This window comes from Meriones unguiculatus, chromosome 19 (genome assembly GCF_030254825.1).
Source record: "Meriones unguiculatus strain TT.TT164.6M chromosome 19, Bangor_MerUng_6.1, whole genome shotgun sequence".
Classification (NCBI taxonomy): Eukaryota; Metazoa; Chordata; class Mammalia; order Rodentia; family Muridae; genus Meriones; species Meriones unguiculatus.
Window position 1 is genome coordinate 64,397,130 of NC_083366.1, and position 23,230 is coordinate 64,420,359.

The window sequence follows — 23,230 nt, forward strand, 5'->3', positions numbered from 1 at the left end:
TCCCCAGAGCCCTCATTTATATTTAATAAATCAAGAACAAGAGATGAGGCCAAGAATGGATGTGAGAAACATCAACATTTAGGGGGTATGGACAGTGGCTGGGAGAATCAATATAAGATGTGGAGAAAGAAAGAAAAGAAGAGCATACTGATTTCCAACAATAGGTTAACCAATAAAAAAATGACTGAAAACGAAAAAGAAAAGTGAGGGGAGCTCGAGAGATAGCTTGGCCAATAAGAGCACTTGCTGCTTTTCCAGAGGAACTGGGTTTGAATCTGAGCACACACACAGGACAGCTTACAGCCATCTGTGATTCCAGTTCTAGAAGATCTGACACCCTCTTCTGCACGCACACGGTGCACACACACAGGCAGGCACACACCCTACACATAAAATAAAAGCTGGGTCCCATGTAGATGTAATTTTAGCATGTTGAGAACTCTTCATAATGCTTTGCACAGTGGCTGCGCCCGTTGGCAATCCCACCAACAGTGAATGAGGGTCCCCTTTCTTCTGCATCCCCCCGCCCCCAGCATTTGTTGCAGTTGTTTTGGTGATCTTTGCCATTTTGGCTGAGATAAGAAAATTTCAGGGTTTTTTTTTTTTTTAATCGCACTTTTCTAATTCTAGAGATAAATATTTTCTGAGATACTCCTTGGCCTTCTTTCGCGAACACTCTGTTTAGGTCCCTTTTAAAAAAAATGAATGAATGATTTGGGTTTTTTTTTTTTTTTGACTTTTTGTTTTTTGATCCTTTATATATTATGGATATTAATGCTCTGTCAGATGGATTCTGAAAAAGCTGGAAAAGATTCTCTCCCATTCTGTGGGCTTCCTCTTCACCAGGTTATTATTTCTTTAGCTATGTAGAAGCTTTTTGGTTTATGAAATCCCATTTGTCCATTGTTGGCCTTAATTCTTGGGCAAATGCAGTCCTATTCAGAAAGACTTTTCCTGATCTTGTATCATATAGGAACTGCCTGCTTTCCTCTAGCAGATTCAGTGTTTCAGGTTTCACATTTAGGTCTTTGATCCATTTGGAGTTATTAATGCTGTGACCCTTTAATACAGTTCCTCATGTTGTGGTGACCCCAACCATAAAATTATTTTCATTGCTACTTTATAACTGTGATTTTGCTACTGTTATGAATTATAATATGAGTATTTGTGTTTTCTTATGGTTTTAAGCAACCTCTGTAAAAGGGTCGTTCAATAGATACAGGTGATAGATACAGGCCAAGTTCCATTCTTCAGCATATGGACATTCAGTATCTCAGCATCATCTGTTGAAGATGCTTTTTTTTCTAGTGTATGCTTTTGGCATCACTGTCAAATATTAAATGGCTGAAGTTATGTGTACTCATGCTCCAATTTTCGACTCTGTTCCCTTGGCCTACATGTTTGTTTCTGTGCCAGTCCCATATTGTTTTCATTCCCATGGCTCTGTAATTTATGCTGGGATCTGGAATGGTAATCCTTTCAGTATTGTTCTTTTGGCTCATGATTGTTTTGGCTACCTGGATGGAGTCTTCTGTGAGTCCATACAAATTTTAGGATAGTTTTTCTATTTTGTGAAGTTATTAATAAGATGAAGAATTCCATTGGTATTGCATTGAATCTGTAATTGGATCTTGGTAAAATGGCCATTTTTTTACAAAAAAAATCTACAAATCCATAAGCATGGGATATCTTTCCATTTTCTAGTGTCTTTCTCTACCTTTCTTCAGAGGTTTAAAGTTTTCATTGTAAATTTCCTTCACCCTCTTTGTTAGGTTTATTCCTAGAAATAAACCTTTATTTTCTTTATTTATTTTCTTTGAGGCTATTGTGAATGTCTTTGTATGTTTGTTGTTGGTGCATAGAAAAACTATTGAGTGTGTACGTTGATTCTATATAGTATGGCACTGATGCATTTAATCATTTCTAAATGGATAGAACTAGAAAAGATCATATTGAGTGAGATAAACCAGATCCAGAAAGATACATATTATATGTTCTCTCTCATCTGAGCTTTCTAGTTCCAAATCTTGAGATTAGTACATATGTTACTTGGAATAACTGCAGAAGCCAAGAAAACAAAAAAGGATCATTTGGGGTGGGTTAATACAAAGGGAGAATAAATAGCAGGGTACAAGTTATCTAAAGGCAGAAATGAGAAAACTGGGGTGGAGGCTTTAATTAGGGCGAGAGGAGAGAAATAAATAGTGAAGAATGTAAAACAACAGTAAAGATGTTTGAAAGAATTGTAAGTAATTATTAATTACCCAAAATACCTATAATACACACAATTTTATATATATATATATATATACTTTTTTTCTCAATAAAATTTTTCTATGTGGGCTGACAATGCTCTTTACAAGAGTCATAGATCATTTAACAAAATTCCCAACACCAGGTATGAGAGGCCTTTTTTGAGTTGCTGGACAGGGTCACCCAAGACTCCAAAAACATAGGCTATTGCTATTGCTACTGGTTGCCCCTCAGAGGTAGAAGGCTTGACTCCACTGCTGATGACATAAGGAGGTTGAATACATGCAGTTTTGAACTCAGAGCAAGGACCCAGTGCCCCTGAGCTGGAACTGACTTGAAAGCCTTTTTTTCCTTGGGGACTAAGCTTTTATGGCCCTAGAAGGCGCAACAGAACCTCCAAACGAGGAAAGCAACTAGTTGTCCTCAGCTTTGGCCTATGAACCACAATAATGACTAGCAACGATAACCATAAAAGTGTACGCAGTAGTGACACACACACTCCTTAGCGGTAACCAACAGCTGTCTCATTAGACTTTAGACATGCTCAACAAGAGAGAAATCTGCCTGGCACTGGAAGTCTAGCCTACTACCATAGGGCTAGCAAAGCTGTGAGTACTGGAGGAGAATCTGCAATTGACATCTTACTAAACCAGCAAAATCTCTAACTACATTCTAAATATTACATCCACAGTTAAGTGTAATCCTTACCTTCTCTGCAGAGGGAGGCCATTATAAAAAAACACAACTGATCAAAATGCAGAGTTGTGAGGCATAGTTCATACTAATACATCTACAATACAATTCCTACACCCGAGGGTCAGAAAGATTGTAATACTCAAAGGAACATGGAATTTGTTCTCAGATTGTGTCTCCTAGAACATCAGAAGGCTACACCCCAAAATCTTACCAATGTATTTGCTGAACAAGGATGATACCAATAGACATGCTAATGTGGATGAGGGAAAGCTTATGTGGCCTCAATCCTACACAAAGAACTATAGGCAACTAAGGAATGTTGATCTCTCTCTCTCTCTCTCTCTCTCTCTCTCTCTCACACACACACACACACACACACACACACAAAGAGGAGGCCAGGAATTTGAAGTTTGGGACATGGAGGCATTGGAGGAAGGAAAGGGAATGGAGGAAAATGGTGTAATTAATTAAACAGAAAGAAAGGAAGGAAGGAAGGAAGGAAGGAAGGAAGGAAGGAAGGAAGGAAGGAAGGAAGGAAGAATGTGATAAAATCCAGGAAAGGAGAGGGGGAAGGGAGGAGAGGAGTTGAGAGGAGGGAGGAAGTTGCAGAGATGAAGGAATTAAATACATTATAGAGTATGCTGCCTTGTTATAAAACAGTACAGTAAAAATATTAAATTAGGAGTTAAAGGGACTGACAAAAGTTAGGTGATCAGAACATGGTTATTATTTAAGGAGCTCTTTCTGTTTTGTTGGATGTGTAAAAAAATAACCTAATTTTCCTGAGTAAATAAATATTCAGGAAATATAAGAAGTAAATGTGAATAAAATAACAATCTATAAAATTCTTTATAAAACTGGTTATTTTAATTAGACACACCAGTCTTCATATCTACTCATACACTTACAAAGCATCAACATTTGTAATTTCCTTCCTTTTTTTTCTTTTGGTTGTGTTTCAAGACAGGGCTTCTCTGTCCTGGAACTCACTCTTTAGTGATTCACCTGCCTCTGCCTCCTGAGTGTTGGAATAAAAGGTGTGCACCACCACCACCTGACTTGTAATTTCCTTTTTGTAACTCAACAATATGTCAGGTTCACTCTCTAAGTTAATAAGGATTCCTCTTGAAATACAACAACAGAAAATGCCACACAGACACACCCACAGGCCAATTTGATCTGAGACTTCCTCAGATAACCCTGAGTTTTGTCAAGTTGACAGCTGAGTCCAACAAGTAGATTCCACTCCTTGTCAACTTGTACATGAACACATTACCTTAAGCTATAATCTTTACTTTCTTGTTTGTCTTCAAGATCTCATATTATCATAATATAACATGCAGTATAACTTTAAAGTCCCACTCTTAAGTTTACTGTAGGCTTCTGAACAACAACAGCAAAAGCACTTCCTTACGAGGGCATAAAAATAATCACATGTAAGTGCAACTGAAGGTTATCAGTGCAGATCAAATCTTGTACCTCTATGTTGGATATCTAGGACTCACCCATGATGTTCTGGCTGCAAAAGGTTTGCGTACATCCACTCACTTCTCCAGCCTTGCCATCCACAGAACATAAAGCTTATCTTGTAGGCCCAGACCAGATCTATTCCACACCTGCTGCTTTCCTTGGTATAGCTCACAATCCTGGCATTCCCAATTTCCTGGTGTCTCCATTGCAAAACTCCAGAATGCACCTTCAACTGTTGGCTTCTTTTGGCCTCTTCACAGACTCCAGTAACCCTGCCCCCTAATGTCAAGCTTCACCTTTTCTCCATGACCTTTTTATGCCATTATCACCTTCACAACCAGTTTCCCATGGGAGACCCCTAAACATTATCTACCAAATTCTGCTGCTAGCTTGTTGTACAGCCTTGGTATCTCATTGGACTATGCCTTCTGTATTTTGACCCTAAAGAAATACTTTTCAGAAGTTTTTACCTCAATAGTGGTAGCCTCTTAAAAATCACAGCTATGTTTTCAGCCTTAGCCAAGCAGCATCTGGTTTCCCAGTAAAGCACAGAAGGTTTCACTTCAGTAGTACTGATTTCTTGTTAATCACAGTTAAACAGCTCCAGTTAAACAGCAACCACAGATTCTTGAAATATAACATATGAACATCCCTAAGATTTTTCTCTTTCCTCTGAAACTTCACAATTGGCCTCCATTGTCAACATTTCTCTCTGTATTATCTTCCAAGTTCCCAGGATACAATAGCTTTTCTGGGTCTAAGTTCCAAAATCCTTTCACAATCTTTAACCCCCCCCCAAATTACATGGTCAGGTCCACTACAGCAACACCCTACTTCTGGTACCAATTTCTGTTCTCGCTTGCTTTCTGCTGCTGGGATAAACATTAAAACAAAAGCAATTTAGGGAGGGAGGTTTGTTTCATTGTATGCTTGCAGGTTACAATCCATCTCTGAGGGAGTCAGGACAGGACTCAAGCATGAGCAGTGGCAGACAACACGTAGGAAAACTATTTACTGACTTGCTCTCTAGTTCTCTCAGCTTGGCTTCTTATACAGTCTAGAATCACCCACCTAGGGACAGCACTGCCTACAGTGGGCTGCGCCCTCTCACATTAATCAGTAATAGACGACAAGCTATGCCCATAGACCAATCTTATAAAAGCAATTCTTCAACTGAGGGTCACTCTTCCCAGGTAACAACATATGTGTTGACAATAAACACTAAACAGTCTAAGTGACTTTAGTGGTGAGTGAAAGAAAGGTCCTAAGGCTCCCTTCTGGCATGGGTGCTACTCACTCTTTACGTAGTCTTTGGTGGCAACCACTATATTCTTTTGGAGCACTATGGTAGCCAAGTTTTAGGACATAATTATGCCTACAATAATAAGAAAGAAAGAAAAACCATACATAACACTAGCTTTTTCCATGCAGTTAAAATAGTTTCTGAAAAAGAGCTCATCCATTAAACCACAAAAGTTGCAGAGCAATGACCTCAGAAATCTTAAAATTGTTTTTTTTCCAACCATGTCAATCTGGGAATGATAGTTATTGTTATTCCTCTATACCACTGAAGAGTTACTTTTGTTAAAGGAGCCAGAAAGATGGCTCAGCCATTAAGAGCAATAGCTGCTCTTGCAGAGGACTACGATTCAATGTCCTAGCACTCACAGAGAGGCTTACAACTGTCTGTGACTCCAGTTACAGGGAACATGATGTCCTCTTCTGGCTTCTGTGGGCACTGAACGCACATGGTAAACAGACATACATGCAGGACACACACACATAAACACACACACACACAGAGGGAATGGGGGGAAGAGAGGGAGAGAGGAGAGAGAAAGAGAAAAATTAAAAAAGAAGAGGTTTTCTTTTTTGCTTATAATCTTTTAAAGATTCTTTCCTCATTTGGTTATAAAAAGCTCAAAACAATGTTAAAATGATGAATTACTTAGAAAAATTGTCTCTGTAATTTCATCACCCAGAGTTAAATACTATTAATGTTTTTATTTATCCCTTCTAATCTGCTCTTCAGAAAGATGCCATATATATTATATAAGAACATATACATGCAATATATAAATATATATATTATATATAGCATTTTGAATATTTCCTTTTTCTTCTTGGTATATTGGAGACAACTTCACAGGTCAGTCTTAATGGGTTACTTTAGCTTCCAAAGAGCTTTGTAATCCACTGTTCTAAATATACAATTAGTTTACTTTTTAAAAATGAAGTCCATAGTACAGTGCTTCAAAGTACTACCCTGGAGTCACATCCCTGCGCAGAATGATGTTGCTATGATGCATTTCTGGAGGTGACTCGTGGGCAGACAGTACTGCTCTTTATTAGCTACCCCCAGTATAGCCATTTCTGTTTGCCACACACACAGCATACCACGCAGTCAATTCCTCTCTCCAACAAAACAGCATGTTCTAATCAGGCTGAGATTGATGACTACCAAGTATGTGAGAATTATTTGGGTTATTTTTAAAAATGATAATGTTCACATTCTACCTCTAATGTTCTCTCCCTCTCCCTCTCTTTCCTTTTCGGTTTTTCAAGACAGGGTTTCTCTGTGTAGCCTTGGCTGTCCTAGACTCGCTTTGTAGACCAGGCTGGCCTCGAACTCAAAGAGATCTGCTTGCCTCTGCCTGCCTGTGTGCTGGGATTACTGGTGTGCACCTGGCTCAATGTTCTGTCTCAACATTTCACACTAAGGGTGATAGCACATGTTTTAATGAACACTTCCTGACTATTATTGATCTGAAAAACCGCTTCCTGCCTTTTACCACCATTTCGTAGTCTACAAACTTCTATAATGTATTTTGTCTATTGGTCAGATAATTTTTCTCTTCGTGTTTTCTTTGACTGAAAAATAAATCCCTCAGGCCCCTCAATATTCTTAGTCATCAGGGAAATTTAAATCAAACGACCCTGAGATTTCACCTCACACCCATCAGAATGGCTAAGACAAAAAACTCAAGTAAAAACATGTGCTGGAGATGATGTGGAAAAAGAGGAACCATACACCATTGCTGGTGGGAATGTAAACTTGTACAATCACGTTGGAAATCAATCTAGTGCTTTCTCAGACAATTAGGAATAGTGTTACCTCAAGATCCAGCTATACCACTCCTAGGCATATATCCAAAAGATGCTCAAGTATACAACAAAGACATTTGCTCAACCACGTTTGTAGCAGCTTTATTTGTAATAGCCAGAAGCTGGAAACAACCCAGATGTCCCTCAGTTGAGGAATGGAGACAGAAATTGTGGTACATTTACACAATTTACAATGGAATACTACTCAGCAACTAAAAACAAAGAAATCATGAAATTCACAGGCAAATGATGGGATCTAGAAATGATTATCCTGAGTGAGGTATCCCAGAAGCAGAAAGACACACATGGTATATACTCACTTATAAGTGGATATTAGACATATAATATAAGATAATCATACTAAAATCTGTACACCTAAAGAAGCTAAGCAAGTAGGAGGACCCTGGGTAAGACGCTCAACCTTCATTCAGAAAGGCAAATGAGATGGACATCGGAAGAGGGAGAAAACAGGGAACAGGACAGGAGCCTATCACAGAGGGCCTCTGAAAGATTCTACCCAACAAGGTATCAAAGCAGATGCTGAGACTCATAACCAAACTTTGGGCAGGGTGTAGGGAATCTTATGAAAGAAGGAAGAGATAGAAAGCCCTGGAGGGGACAGGAGCTCCACAAGGAGAGCAACAGAACCAAAAAATCTGGGCACAGGGGTCTTTTCTGAGATTGGTCCAAACAAGGATCATGCATGGAGATAACTTAGAATCCCTGCACAGTAGTAGTCCATGGCAGCTCAGTGTCTGAGAAGGTCCCCCAATAATAGGAACAGGGACGGTCTCTGACATAAACTAATTGGCCTGCTCTTTGATTACTTCCACCTGAGGGGGGAACAGCCTTACCAGTCCACAGAGGAAGACAAAGAAGCCAGTCCTGATGAGACTTGATAGGCTAAGGTCAGAGGGAAGGGGAGGAGGACCTCCCCTATCATTAGACTGGGGGAGGGGCTTAGAAAAGAAGAGGGAAGAAGGGTGGGATTGGGAGGGGATGGGGGAAAGGGCTACAGCTAGGACACAAAGTGAATAAACTGTAATTAATAAAAATAAAATTAAAAATTAAAAAAAGAAAAATAAATCCCTTTAAAAATGTAAAGGCATTTATTCACTATTTTATTGTTTCCAAATTTGATATTCAGAGATCAATTTAATTCACTATAAATCAATATATCATCATCTGCAAGTATATCTTTGTCTGTCTTATTTCTAAATTTCAAATCTACGTGCCTTGATAGTTGACTTCCATCTACTTTGCTAAAGAGTCCTTGGGCACTTCCACAGTGTAAGTCAAGCATCCACAGCCAGCAGTGTTGGGCTTGACACTCATCTGCTTCTGACTTGCTTATGCGGAGACGACGAAACCTGAGGCCAAAGCATGTATCTAATTTGCTGGGATAACTGGTAATGACGAGTCTTACTACACACACACACACACACACACACACACACACACACGCACACACACACTTTTATAGAAATAAATATATTAAAATATATTTCATATAATTGATATATGTGAAATCAATAATTTTTGTGATGCAGGGTCTCATGTAACCTAGGCTGTCTCAAACTCCATATATAGCCCAGAACGATCTTAAAACACCCGATGCCTCTACCTCCTAAGTACTGTGATTACAGACATGTACCACCATTCAGCTACTGAAATTACATAATTTCTAATAGCGTTAATATGTAACTAGTTTTTGTTTCCTTAATAAAAAGAAGTTTAACCCAATTTAAACAGTATTGGAGAGACATTTGTCTTTTAGGTGATGAGAATACCACCCCCATAGGCCTGACAGATCTCATATGGTATATTGCTAGTTTGGACTTCAATATTCATGCAACATCTTTATGCAAACATCCTATGAAAGCCACAGATTTTTCAGTTCACTTTTGTAACTCCAGTTCTGCCTTTCAGCCTGCAAAGGAAATGTTCTCCAACCCCCGCCCAATGACTGCTGATGTTTTCCATTTTTCCTGTGACTTAAAAAAAATTCTTTTTCCCTTGGTAACCATTTTCCCTGGTTACTCCTTTGGCTGATTTTCCATACAAAGAACTGAAAGGCGTTTATCCCAAGGGAAGCACTTATTTTAGATTTTACTAAGAAGTCAGCTAACATTTTCAACATTCCCTTCTGTTCTTTGTTTTTAAAGAAAGTTCTGGTTTTGTTTCACTTTCAGCGGGAGACTTAAATGACACCAAGCAAAGCCTACTTAGTTTAGATTTCCAGGTAAACATGTTTTAAATTTTAAGTTTCTACTGTAGCATGTGTTGTGGCTTTACTATCTGGGTATTTTATGTGCAAATATGTTTAATCCTTGAGAAAATTAGCTCTGTACTAATAGACTGAAAAGTATGCTTTGTTTTGTTTGTTTCTTTTCAGGATGATTATTTCTCAGTATATCAAATGTTAAGGAATTATCAACTATTGTCATATGTTTAGATAGAATTACGTGATGAGTAGACGTATCAACTGATTTGAAACTTTAATTTTCTCAATTTCCTTTAAGTTCTAAAAAAAAATAAATGTTTAATTAGTAGCATTTTCCATTTTAAGTTTGCTGGAAAACATGAAGGATAATAACTTGTGACTTCATAGATATATTCAAGATTATAGATACCTTTAAAGTTTACTTAAAACAAGTGATGAAATTGTTTTGTTTGTTTTTCGAGACAGGGCTTTTCTGCGTAGCCTTGGCTGTCCTGGACTTGCTTTGTAGACCAGGCTGGCCTTGAACTTACAGAGATCCTCCTGCCTCTGCCTCCTGAGTGCTGGAATTAAAGGTGTGTGCCACCACAATAGGTTGTGATAAAATTTTTTAATGGAGAAAATAAGTTAATCAAAGTTTATAGATGATATTCAATATTTGGACAAACAAAAAAAGTTCAAAACATTACTTGATGGAAATGATATTATTATGAGAGTATTTAGAAACATGATTATAAAGTTGCTTATTAAATATTAAACAAAATGCAAAATTCTATAAGCCACTGAATATCAATTAGTATTAGGGGCCATTTCTTAAAATTTATTTAAACTAGACCCTGATTTTGTTAAAATTAAGATAGCCCTCCTAATTTATTTCTGTAAAAATCTATTCAGCTTTCCAAAGTAAGAAAAAATGAGTTGCTTTAAAACAGGGAAACAAACTAAGAGAGGGTCTCCCAATCCAGGGGAGTGTGTCACCTAGCTGAGTGGCACAATCTCTTCCAGTGTTCACATACCTCCTTGACAAGTGGGTGCTTATAGGAGGTCTTCACTGGAGACCCCAGCGGTTATCTATACAGTGCAGAGGTCCAAAAAGTGAGTGTTTACGGCCCTCATTGATTGCACATATAACTGTCAAAACAAGCAAGTCAGTTACCTGTGCACATGATGCGAATATTCATGCTATGTGTCGCTCAGGACCCACTGCTGTACTTAGCAAACCCAGGGTTACCCTGGCCCCGTGGCTTACATTTCCACTGCTGTCATTGCTTTTGCTTTCCTACATTACTTCAGGTGCCAATAAATTTGCTCCTTCTTTATATTCTGCTAACTAGTTTTTCTGAAACTAAAGCAGATCATAAAACGTTTAAATGTAATTTAATTTCAATGATCTACAACAACGACTTCCAAATGACTGCAGTACTTATACAAAGATCCTGAACAGAAGTTTGATGCTGGAGTTGACATGAAGACATCTCTAAGACTGCTAGCTGCTGAGTTCAGATGATTCAAGGGCATGTCCACATGGGTGAAACCTGATTTAAAAGGAGATTTTAGCAGATGAAGCTACAAAAAGAACTACTAAGATTCAAGAGGGGAAGCCAAATATACATCGTGCCTTCTTGTCTCTCAAATTCCTAGAAATAATAGCAGATATGTTAGTAACAAGTATATGGCAAAATAGCTGCACTGGGAAGTAAGAAGAGCTAAGGCAGAAACTGGGGAGTCATTCAAGAGAAGACGGGGACCAATGAAAAAATAGAGGATGGGGCTAGGGACGTAACTCAGCTGTATGGTTCTTGTCTAGCATTCCTAATGCCCTAGGCTTCATTCCCAGTATTGGATAGGGGAGGAATGGAGGAAGGTGGGATAAATCTTTGAATAAGCATGGGAAAGAATTAACAGAGTTCATCAGAGAAAGAAGTTTTAGGGTTTAAAGATGTCAAGAAGAAAAAAAATCAATAATTTATTACTATTTCATAGTGAAACTCATAAATGTTAAAGACATGCTAAAAAAAAAATCAGACATTTCCACAGGAAGGCAGAATAAAAAGGCTTCCTACAAAGGGATGGGAACTGAATTCAAGTCAACATCTCCATAACAGTATAAGAATGGACCAAGCTGGGTGTGGTAGCTAACACTGTAATCCTAATACTTGGAGGAAGTGGTAGAAGTGCCACCACAAGTTCAAGGTTTGCCCAATCTACATTGTTAGCTCTAGGCTAGCCACAGTATATGGCAAGACAAAAGAAAACAAAGTATGAGAGAGGAGAATAATAAGCCAATATCTGAAAAGTATTCAAGGAAAAATTATTTTGAAGCTACTATTCTAGTTTCAAACAAATGGGATATTTTCAGACACTTATGATCCACAATATAAATTTATATACATATATATATATATATATATATATTACCATGTCTAAGAGTAAGAAATACAGTTTTCTGCAAAGAACAAGAGGAATCTGAAGGCACTTTCTCTGGCAAAGAAAACAGATCAACTCATCTGCTGAGAACGACTAGGAAGATGAGAAAAACAACAGAGCTAGTGTTCAGAATAAGACTAAAACCCAGACTGTCTTAGGTCTAGAAACATCTGTGGATTCCAGAAGAGGTGGCTGAGAGCTTAACTGAGCTTTAAAATAGCTTTCCAAGTCTGGGGACAGACACAAAACAAAGACTAGGGCCAAGCAGTAGGATGATAAGATCAGTGCTTGTGACATTAGCAAAACTAGATCCTTGGTGTGATGACATTGGGTACAGTGATGTCCAGCTTCAAATCGCTCGGTTCATTACTGACAGCATTTGCAACACTACACTAAAACATGAAAATCTTTAGACAGAAAATATATTATCAAGTGGGGCACAGTGGCACATGCCTGTAATCCCAGCGCTCTGGAAGGCACAAGCCAGAATTTAAGGCCAGCCTGGTCAACAAAGTGAGTCCAGGACAGGCAAGGTGACACAGAGAAACCCTGTCTTTGAAAACAAAAATAGAGGAAAATATACCATCCTAGGTCCAAACATTTCATGAGTTTTTATATCTTTCTCTGGCATAAATTTTAAGGGCATCAGACAAAGGAAGAAACTAAACACGGCTAAAATTCAAAAGAACAGATGACAGGCACAGATAAAAAGAGGACTCAGAAAACCTTATCTTCAGACAGACATTAAGACAAACATGATTAAATGTTGAAAGAGGAGAATATAGAACTAGAAATTGTAGTATAGAATTAAAAACAATGAAAATCACTGAAAACTAAGAAATTCAACAAAAGAGGTAAGGAGGCCCACAGATGAATTTAATAATGCATAAGCCACAGCTGCGGAGAGTATTAATAAGCCAGGTCAGTTACAATTGTGAGAATGAATCATGTGGCAACAGGTGAACAAAAATACAATAAAGAGAAAGTGGCATGAAGACACAATGGAAAGGTTATTGCACACAATGACTGTAGTTTTAAAAAGAGAAGGTTACTAAGCCATATGGAAAGAACTGAGGGTTTAAGAAAACAACAACAAAAAATGAACACACAAATTCGGCAAACAAATCAAAACAAAACAAAACACAACTCAGCATGCAGCTGTCAAATGCATTTAATCCCAGCATTGGGAATCAGAGGCAGGTGGATCTCTGGGAGTTCCAGGACAGCCGGTCTACAAAGTGAGTTCCAGGACTGCCAGGGCTACACAGAGAAACCCTGTCTCCCACCCCCTAACCCCCTCAAATTCAGCATTTATTAAAAATGTATCATGAATCCTAAATGTAATAGAACAAGAGAACCATACCTTCTACGTGCACCAGAGTAAAACATCTGAGGGCCAAGGAGAACATCCACAAAGTGGCCAAGAAAAAAAAAATGCCATTTTAAAAGCAGTTTGTTTGGGTCATGACTTCTCAAACCAACAAAGGAAGTCATGGTGACAGGCTCCAGTCAACCCTGCACTTGGGAAGTTTGGGCAAAAGGATCAGAAAGCTAAGGTCTTCCATGGTTATGCAATGAGTCTGGGCTACACAAGATCCTGTTTTGTCTTTTTTAGGTAGAAGCAATGCAAACAAACAAACAAACAAAAAACCAGGAATGGTATCTTGAAAAATGTTAAACACTATTAACCTAAAATCTATGCAGCAAACACGTACTTTCAGAATATAAGAGCATTTTCAGAAAGAGAGGTGATCCTTAAAATAACTGTACAGAATGAATTACTGTAAGACATTTCTTGAATGAGAAGGAAAAGCTGAACAAAAGTCTAGAGCAGGAAAGAATAAGAAGAAAAATTGTTTAGGAGAGTCTAAGGAAGCAGCTCTCAGATGAGGAGCAGGCCATCTGGCAATATCTAAAATATTCTCAGCTGTCATAACTGGGGGAAGGTGTGCTAAAAAAAGGCCAGGACTGCTGTTAAACAACACACAGGCCAGATCTTTATAAAAGAGAACAATCTGGCTCTGAATCTTGATAAGATGGTCAAAGAGTCTGATCTAAATGGTTTTTAATACAAAGCATGACAGCAATCTTTTTGTTTACAATTGTTTGTTATGTTTGTACATAGAGTTCCTGGGATCAAATGCATGTTATCAGGCCTAATGGCAAGCACCTTTATTCACTGAGCCATCTGCCAGCTGAAAAATAATATTTTCATGAAAATCTATTGATATACTATGCTTAACATATATGGAGAATTAAAGTACATTATGAAAACTATGTTTATGCCAGAATGGGATAACTGGAATGAAAGCCATCTTGGTTCTTGCATTGCTCAGGAAGAGGTAAAGATATATATTACGTATAAATAGATTTCATGTCCCTATCAAATATGAAGACTGTCAGACTGCATTAAAAATCAAAGAGCATATGAAAAAATATACTACGGAAAGGCTGAAAGCAAGCACACATTACCAAAATAAAGCAGTTGCATTAATATCAAACAAAACAGATCTTACTAGAGCAATAGCAGAGATACAGAAAGCTCTCCCTAATGACAAAAGCACCAGGAACAATGACACTTCTGAAGTTGTACAGGCATATAACATAGCTTTAAGGTTGACTAATAAACCTGACTAAACTAATTAATAAATAAAAGCAACATAAAAAGGCCAAAATGGAAAAAATAGAGGCTCTACTAATGTTATTTGTAAACTTAAAAATAAAATTAAGACTATGAAAATGCTTCCAAAGGATGCATGACTAAGACTGTCTGAGTAGCCAGGCACAGGATGTACACCTGCAACACCAGCACTTAGGACAGAGAGGCAGAGAGATGGAGAATTCAAGGACAGTTTCAGCTACATACAATGGTAAACAACATAGACTGTGATGGAACATGTTTCAAAAAAATTAAAGAAAAAATGTTAAAATACCAGATACCAAATTTGTTAAGTAATTTACAGGATGAAACAGGGTGAATAGACTGTTTAGAACACACTGACATGTATGCCCACATGCTCAGAATTTCTTGCTACTTGGGATGAAATAGGTTGAAGTGTAATATATTGACAATTCCTATTTATATTTAAATACAATATATATTTAATGTATATATATTTATATTTATATTATATATTTAATGTATATATTATATTTAAATAAATATGAAAGCATATGTATTTAGAGGAGGTCATGAAAGATACACTGAATCTGGAGCTTGAAAATCATGGCCCACATACAAATTCTCTTTGCTGAACACAGGACTATCAGAACATAACTAGGCCCACTACTCAAATGATGCTGAGCATTACACTCTGGTGCCAGGAGAAAACTGAGAAGCTGTGACATAGACTGTAGACCTCAAGGCCCCAAATAGTTAACTCTTTGCTTCTTGATACAAATATGTGAGTATGCTTGTAATAAATCATGGTTACCATGACTTGTCTTTCCATCTGTATATTCTTATGTACCATTTGGTTTTTTAAAATCAGGTATCATTTTTACACATGTAAATTTATTTTTAAAGCACTGATTAAAATAGAAATTCAGGAGAAAACTGTGGACATGTTTTTTTATTTTTAATCTCTTATGGGCTATCATGAGGACAAGCTTGGCCAAAGGAAGAACTTTCCAACAGCGCTATATGGACTCAGATGGCAAGGACAGAGAATACAGGACTTCCCTTAGATGATGTCAAAGGGGCAACGTGAGCTGTATATGATGAAGCAGCACGTGGCCATGTAGAATGTAAGAGAACAGCAGTGTCACCTGAGCACAGCAGCAATGCTGGGTGCATGCTGTTGTCTTGGAGGCAGAGGCCATGCTGGTCACTTACTGATGCACTGTCTCAAAGTGAAGAAAAGGCTGGACGTGTCAGATGAGTGGCAGAGTGCTTATCTAGAATGTGAAAGACTCTGGGTTCAATCCTCAGAAATGGAAAAAGAAACATCAAACAGAAAGGAGGAACATGAACACTCTAGAATACATAAGCTACATACTTGACATGGAGAGTGATACCAACAGTACTGCTATACCTGCTAGATATTAAAAATGAAGGATAATGCATCTGGGTTCTTTAACACATTTATGTACTAGAAATGGAAACAGATAAAATGAAAGTAAGTCTAGAGTTAGAAGAAAAAACTTTAGGAAGGAGGTTATCATATTAAAAAAACTAATTTCTGCTTCTGGGTTACCTCACTCAAGATGATCTTTTCTAGTTCTCACCATTTGCCTGCAAATTTCATGATTTCCTTATTTTTAATAGCTGAGTAGTATTCCATTGGGTAAATGTACCACAATTTCTGTATCCAATCCTCAGCTGAGGGACATCCAGGTTGTTTTCAGCTTCTGGCTATTACAGCTGCTACTCACATGGTTGAGCAAATGTCTTGTTGTGCAGTTGAGCATAGTTTGGATGTATGCCTATGTAGCTGGATCTTGAGGTAGCACTATTTGTAACTGTCTGAGAAAGGGCCAGTGGTTGTACAAGTTGACACTCCCACCAGCAATGGAGGAGAGTTCCCCTTTCTCCAAGTCCTCTCCAGCATGTGTTGTCACTTGAGCTTTTGATCTTAGCTATTCTGATGGGTGTAAGGTGAAAACTCAACGTAGACTCAGTATCCAAGTGGGGTCCCTAGCAAGGAGAATAGGAGCGTTCTCTGGCATGAACTCAGTGACAGGCTCTCTGATCACCTCCCCCTGGTGGGGTGCAGCCTTGCCAGGCCATAGAGAGAGACAGTGCAACCAGTTCTGATGGGACTTGATAGGCTAGGGTCAAATAGAAGGGGGGGACCTCCCCTATCAGTGGACTAGGGGAGGGGCATAAGGAGAGAAGATGGAGGGACGGTGAGATTGGGAGGAGATGAGGAAGCAGGCCACAGCTGGGATACAAATTGAATAAATTGTAATAAAGTTAATAATAATAAAAAAAGAAAACAGCTAATTTCCCACTCTTCCTTTTGGTAACCACTGACTTCATCCAATATAAATGCAGTACATTTTGCCTATAACATGTGCCTGTATCATTAAAACTAATCAGCGTCGTTTCATTTAAGCAGTGCCAATATTTTTGTCTGCTAATTCTTTGTTGTTTGTGACTGTATCCTGTAGGATGATCAGTAGCACACTCAGCCTCTTCCTGCTGAATACCTGTAGAGATGCTTCCAACTATGATGATTGATAATGTCTCCAGACATTGTTCTATGTTCCCTGGTCCAGAGGCATTGCTTTAAGCTTTGAATGGAAAAGTTATCCTCTTGAGTCTAAATTATTTTACATTTTGAAGGCCTGATTTGACTTGTGTTCCAGTGAAACTTTACATTGAAACAATGAAACTTTAATTTCATATGATTTTACTTATTGCAAACATTTTCTTCTTTATAATTTTATTTTTAAATTTTAAACTTAATGTAGTTATTTACTGTATGTGCATGTGAATGTACATTCATATCCATGCCACAGAGCACATGTAGAGGCAGAAGGACAACTTTTGGGAGTAATTTCTCTCCTTCCAACATGTGGGTCCCACGAATGGCACTCAGGCTGCACTTTGTGGCAAGTGCCTTTATCTGTGCAGCCTTCATACGAGCCCTTCTTTTGCCTTTTAAAAAGAACTAGAGATTGAATCCAGGATGTTGTGTGTGCTTTACAAAAACTCTACCATAAGCTACAATTTTATGTTGAGATGGATCTCATCACCTAGGCTGACCTCAACTTTCAGTCTTCCTGCACATGACTGAATTGCAGATGTGTGTGCACCTGGTTCAGCTGGTAAATTTTTACCAAAACAGCCTGGTAGAATTAGGACTACCAGATTTGTGACAAGAGTGTAGAGCAATCTGAAGAGAACTGAGAATTTAGCAACTGCAACCTCCTGGCCTCTGATCCACCAGAGGGTAAATATTTTTGTTACAAAGGTCTCAGTTCATTTCTGTGAGCAGCACTGTAGGGTTGATTTTTCAGAGAAGACAGACACCTTGTCTACCTTCTATAAAATATTCCCTAGTAATCCACATTTTATGCTATTACAAAATGACATTGTGACTTAGCTTCTATTTTTGATAGCACACAGAAATAATCCTGATTTCTATATATTCATCTTATATCCTGAAACCTGACTGAATTTTCTTGTTGGTTGCAGGAGCTATTAAGATTTAAGAGCTTTTTAGATTCCACAAGATATTCTACATTTGTAAATAAAGCTATTTTATTTCTTCCTATCTAGTCTAAATGAATTTTCAACAAATATTGGTTTATAAAGTATTAAATTTCCTTGACAAAACATATTTAGACTGTCAGTACCTATGTCCTGTTTCTTATTAAAAATACATTTCTAGATATTATAAAATATTATTTATCTACAATCTGGATTTTTAAAGGGCAAACAAAGTTTCATTAAAAGGTAGAGGAACAACTTCCTGGAGCCCTTGGCTAGAAACCCAGCAGAGCACTAGCAGAGTGGAGAATGAGATGTCCTTGTTCTAGATCTTTATTTGAAAACATTACATTTTCCTATTAAGTATAATGTTCACTGTAAGCGTCCCATGAAGGGCAATTACTCTATGAAATAAGCACCCTCTTACTGCTTATTCAGAGAACTTTCATAAGGAATGGATGTTAGACTTGCTGCAGGGCTCTTTATCTCTGGGAACACTGACAATAAGGCGCCTTGAGCAGAGGGCCACAGAGGGCTTCCGGAACACGTTGGAGGGGAGCACTAAAGAAAGTCCCCTCAGCTGCTGTCTTGAGAAGTTGTGGAAACTGTGCCAGTCTTGCCTGGAAGGCCTAGCTGATTCCGAATCCTCTGGACGCAGCCAATGTTGTATATTTATTTATTTTCCCTGTCCATGCCTATGACTACTGCATCAGGCCATCTGTCCGCAATGCTGTTGCCACATCAAAAGTGCCTAAAGCCTTATTTCTCAAATTCATTTATCTGTTTCATTACACACGGGGATCTGAACTGTTTTTGAAATCAGTCGATTAAGAGTTACTCATCCTGGAACTGAAGGGATGGCTTGTTTGGTAAAGCATTTGCCTTCTAAGTATGAGGACCTGAGTTAAGAGCACCCAGAACCCACATAAAAAACAGGACACAATGATCCGTTCTTGTAATCCCAGCACCAGGGCTGGGGACAGGAGGATCCCTGCGGCTCACTGGCCAGTCAGTCTGGCCTAATTTGTGAGTTTCAGGTCATGAAAGACCCTGTCTCAAAAGAGGAGACACTAATTTAGTCCTCTGACTTCCATATGTACACTCCTCCCCAAGTAAAGCCCTAGCCTCCCTTAAAACTAAAAAAGTTCCGGGCTGGGGAAATGGCTCAGCGGGTAAAGCATTACTGGAAAACCTTGAAGATCTGACATCTGTAACCTGTGCTGAGAGAGGGGGTGGGTGGAGAGAGGCCGAGAGAGAGGCATGCCAGTGGAGTCAACTGGTGAGAAACCCTGGGTTGGGGGAGGGGAATGGGAGAAGAGGGAGGGAGGGTGGGAGTGGAAGAGGACAAAGGAGGGGGCTACAGCTGGGATACAAAGTGAATAAACTGTAATTTATAAAAAATAAGAAACATAAGGTGGAGTGACTGAGCAAACGACTTAGTGTTGAGCTCCTGCTCACAACACACACACACACACACACACACACACACACACACACACACACCTCCACTCCAAATAAAGTTAGCTGCCCTGTTTCCTAAGGAAGATGGTGTTTCCCACTTACTTTTATACAGGATAATCATGTACCCCGATCCCAGCAAAGAAAATTAGTTAGTGATGGAAATGACAGGAAAGGTATGGATGACATCCATAGGGAACCCTAAGCTGCTCAAACCCTGTAAGCACTTGGGGGTACAAGGAGTCTGCTGCTGTAGGCATTGCCATTTCCTGTAATTTGTATTTTACTGGAACACAGCCACAGTCACAGAACGTCAATGGCTGATTCCAGACTACAATAGCAGAAGTGAATAATTAAGACAGAACAAATAATCTTAAAGTGTTATTTATTTATTACTTGGCCCTTTGAAGAAAAACTTGGCTCAGACCTGGTCTAGGGATGCAGATATTCCAAAATCTGACCTGGTGGTAATCCTGGAGGCTGCAGATCACACACCACAGGGTTGTCACTCCTCAAAGACGCCTGCTGCTTCCTCAGACAACTAAAGTCAACTTCCTGAAGGGAGAGGAGTCACCACTAACTGCAATTTTGTTTCCTTTTAGGAATTTGTTGGTGGAAAAAAAAAAAAAAAAAAAAAAAAACTCAAACATGAAACGTGCAGTTTTGTTTTGTCTCATTCTGCTTATCATTTTTCAAACTGATTGTGAACAAAGCGAACAAACTCCTAGACGGCAAAGAAGGATGCACCAGAGAAGACTCAGGAAAAGCTCTCTCCGCCACCACAGAGCAAACAGGCAGCGTGAGATTCAGCAAACCACTGCTACACCAGAGGCCAACTTACTCACTGCCAGCTCTGATCACAGTGTGGAGGAAAACTTAGAATCACTTCTAAGTCATCTGGGAGTGGAGTCAAGTTACAATGTGTTACCAGGTAGGAGAATGCATGAGGGAGAAAACATCTCCAGGAGCTGAACTCTCTAAAGGAAACATGAAATCAAATTTTCTGCTACTTTCAAACACATAAACACTAATTAAAAAAAAAAAACTTTATCAAGTATTCAAGGAACATACAAATCATTGGGAAATTCTTCTTATTTAAAGATTTATTTATTTACCTATTTATTTATTTATTTATTTATTATGTATTCAATGTTCTCTCTGTATGTAGACCTGCACACCAGAAATGAGCACCAGATCTCATTATAGATTGTTGTGAGCCTCCATGTGGTTGCTGGGAATTGAACTCATGACCTCTGGAAGAGCAGACATTGCTCCTAACCTCTGAGCCATCTCTCCAGCCCCATTGGGAAATTATTATTTCCTACTATAAAACTGTAATTATCAATTGATCATATCCTTTTTGTTTGTTTTTTGTTTTGTTTTTTGAAGACAGGGTTGCTCTGGGTAGCCTTGGGCATCCCGGACTTGCTCTGTCTTAGCCTGGAACTTACAGAATTCAGCCTGCCTCTGCCTCCCTGAGTGCTGGGATCACAGGCGTGCGCCAACACACTTGGTTGATCACATTCTTAATACAAACAATGTACGTATTAATTAGTAAAAATGCCTTTCACTTATTATGGCATTTTCCAGAGTGGAAGCCAATCAAATGACTTTGACATAGGGCTACTTAAATATTTTCAAGACAAAGTTTTTTTCTTCTTCTTTTGTTGTTATTTTTTTCAAGACAGGCTTTCACTGTGTAGGCTTGGCTGCCTAGAACTTACTTTGTAGACCAGCCTGGCCTCAAACTTACAGAGATCAGCCTACCTCCACCTCCCAAGTGCTGGGATTCAAAGTGTACACCACCCAGCTAAGACAAAGCTTTGTTAAGTAGAAATAGAATAAAAGCCACTGTGCTCATACTTATTTTATACAGAATATTGACTTTCTAAAGGATGAAAAGACTGGAAATTATGCCAAAGATTTCAAGTAATTATTCTTTGAAACCAGTATTTAATGATTAAAAGCAAACATATTGCTGTTTAACTTCTTGAGTTCTTTATATATTCTGGATATTAGCCCTCTGTCAGATAAAGGGTTGGTGAAGATCCTTTCCCAGCTATAGGCTGTCGTTTTGTTCTGATGATAGTGTCCTTTGAATGACAGAGAAACACTTAAAGAAATGCTCAATATCCTTAGCTATCAGGGAAATGCAAATCAAAACGACCCTGAGTTTACCTTACACCCATCAGAATGGCTTAAGATAAAAAAACAAAAAACAAAACAAAAAAACAAAGAAAAAACTCAAGTAAAAACACATGCTAGAGAGGATGTGGAGAAAGGGGAACCCTACGCCACTGCTGGTGGGAATGTAAACTTGTACAATGACATTGGAAATCAATCTTGCGCTTTCTCAGACAATTAGGAATAGTGCTACCTCAAGATCCAGCTATACCACTCCTAGGCTTGTATCCAAAAGATGTTCAAGTATACAACAAAGACATTTGCTCAACCACGTTTGTAGCAGCTTTATTTGTAATAGCCAGAAGCTGAAAACAACCCAAATGTCCCTCAGTTGAGGAATGGAGACAGAAATTGTGGTACATTTACACAATTTACTACTCAGCAACTAAAAACAAAGAAATCATGAAATTCACAGGCAAATGATGGGATCTAGAAATGATTATCCTGAGTGAGGTATCCCAGAAGCAGAAAGATACACATGATATACACTCACTTATAAGTGGATATTAGACATATAATATAGGATAATCATACTAAAATCTGTCCACCTAAAGAAGCTAAGCAAGAAGGAGGACCCTGGGTAAGATGCTCAACCTTCATTCAGAAAGGCAAATGGGATGGACATCGGAAGAGGGAGAAAACAGGGAACAGGACAGGAGCCTATCACAGAGGGCCTCTGAAAGATTCTACCCAACAGGGTATCAAAGCAGATGCTGAGACTCATAATCAAACTTTGGGCAGAGTACAGGGAATCCTATGAAAGAAGGGGGAGATAGAAAGCCCTGGAGGGGACAGGAGCTCCACAAGGAGAGCAACAGAACCAAAAAATCTGGGCACAGGGGTCTTTTCTGAGATTGGTCCAAACAAGGATCATGCATGGAGAGAACTTAGAATCCCTGCACAGAAGTAGCCCATGGCAGCTCAGTGTCCAAGAGGGTTTCTTAGTAATGGGAACAGCGACTGTCTCTGACATGAAATCAGGGGCTGGCTTTTTGATCAGGACACTCTCTAACTAGACAGGACTCTTAGTGGTGGGATGAGCACACCAACCTACTCACAAAAACTTTGACCCAAAATTTATCCTGCCTACAAGATATGTAGGGATAAAGATAGAGCAGAGATTGAGGGAATGTCCAACCGATGCCTGGCCCAACCTGAGACTCACTTCATGGGACAGCCAACCTCTGACACTACTGATGATACTCTGCTATGCTTGCAGACAGGTGCCTAGCATAGCTGTCCCCTGAGAGGCTCCAGCA

General features: G+C 38.8%; 2 protein-coding genes across 2 annotated transcripts in view; one reads left to right on the forward strand and one right to left on the reverse strand.

Moving 5' to 3' along the window:
- The window catches only part of Cenpp (centromere protein P), a 200,494-nt gene that overhangs the window by 32,970 nt on the left and 144,294 nt on the right, over window positions 1–23,230 (reverse strand). The window lies entirely within an intron of this gene.
- The window catches only part of Ecm2 (extracellular matrix protein 2), a 32,583-nt gene continuing 18,883 nt past the window's right edge, over window positions 9,531–23,230 (forward strand). The window contains exons 1-2 of the mRNA XM_021658221.2: window positions 9,531–9,766; window positions 20,390–20,718. Of these exons, the coding sequence (XP_021513896.1) occupies window positions 20,436–20,718 (283 nt within the window). The 5' untranslated portion in view covers window positions 9,531–9,766; window positions 20,390–20,435. The remainder of the gene's footprint in view (window positions 9,767–20,389; window positions 20,719–23,230) is intronic.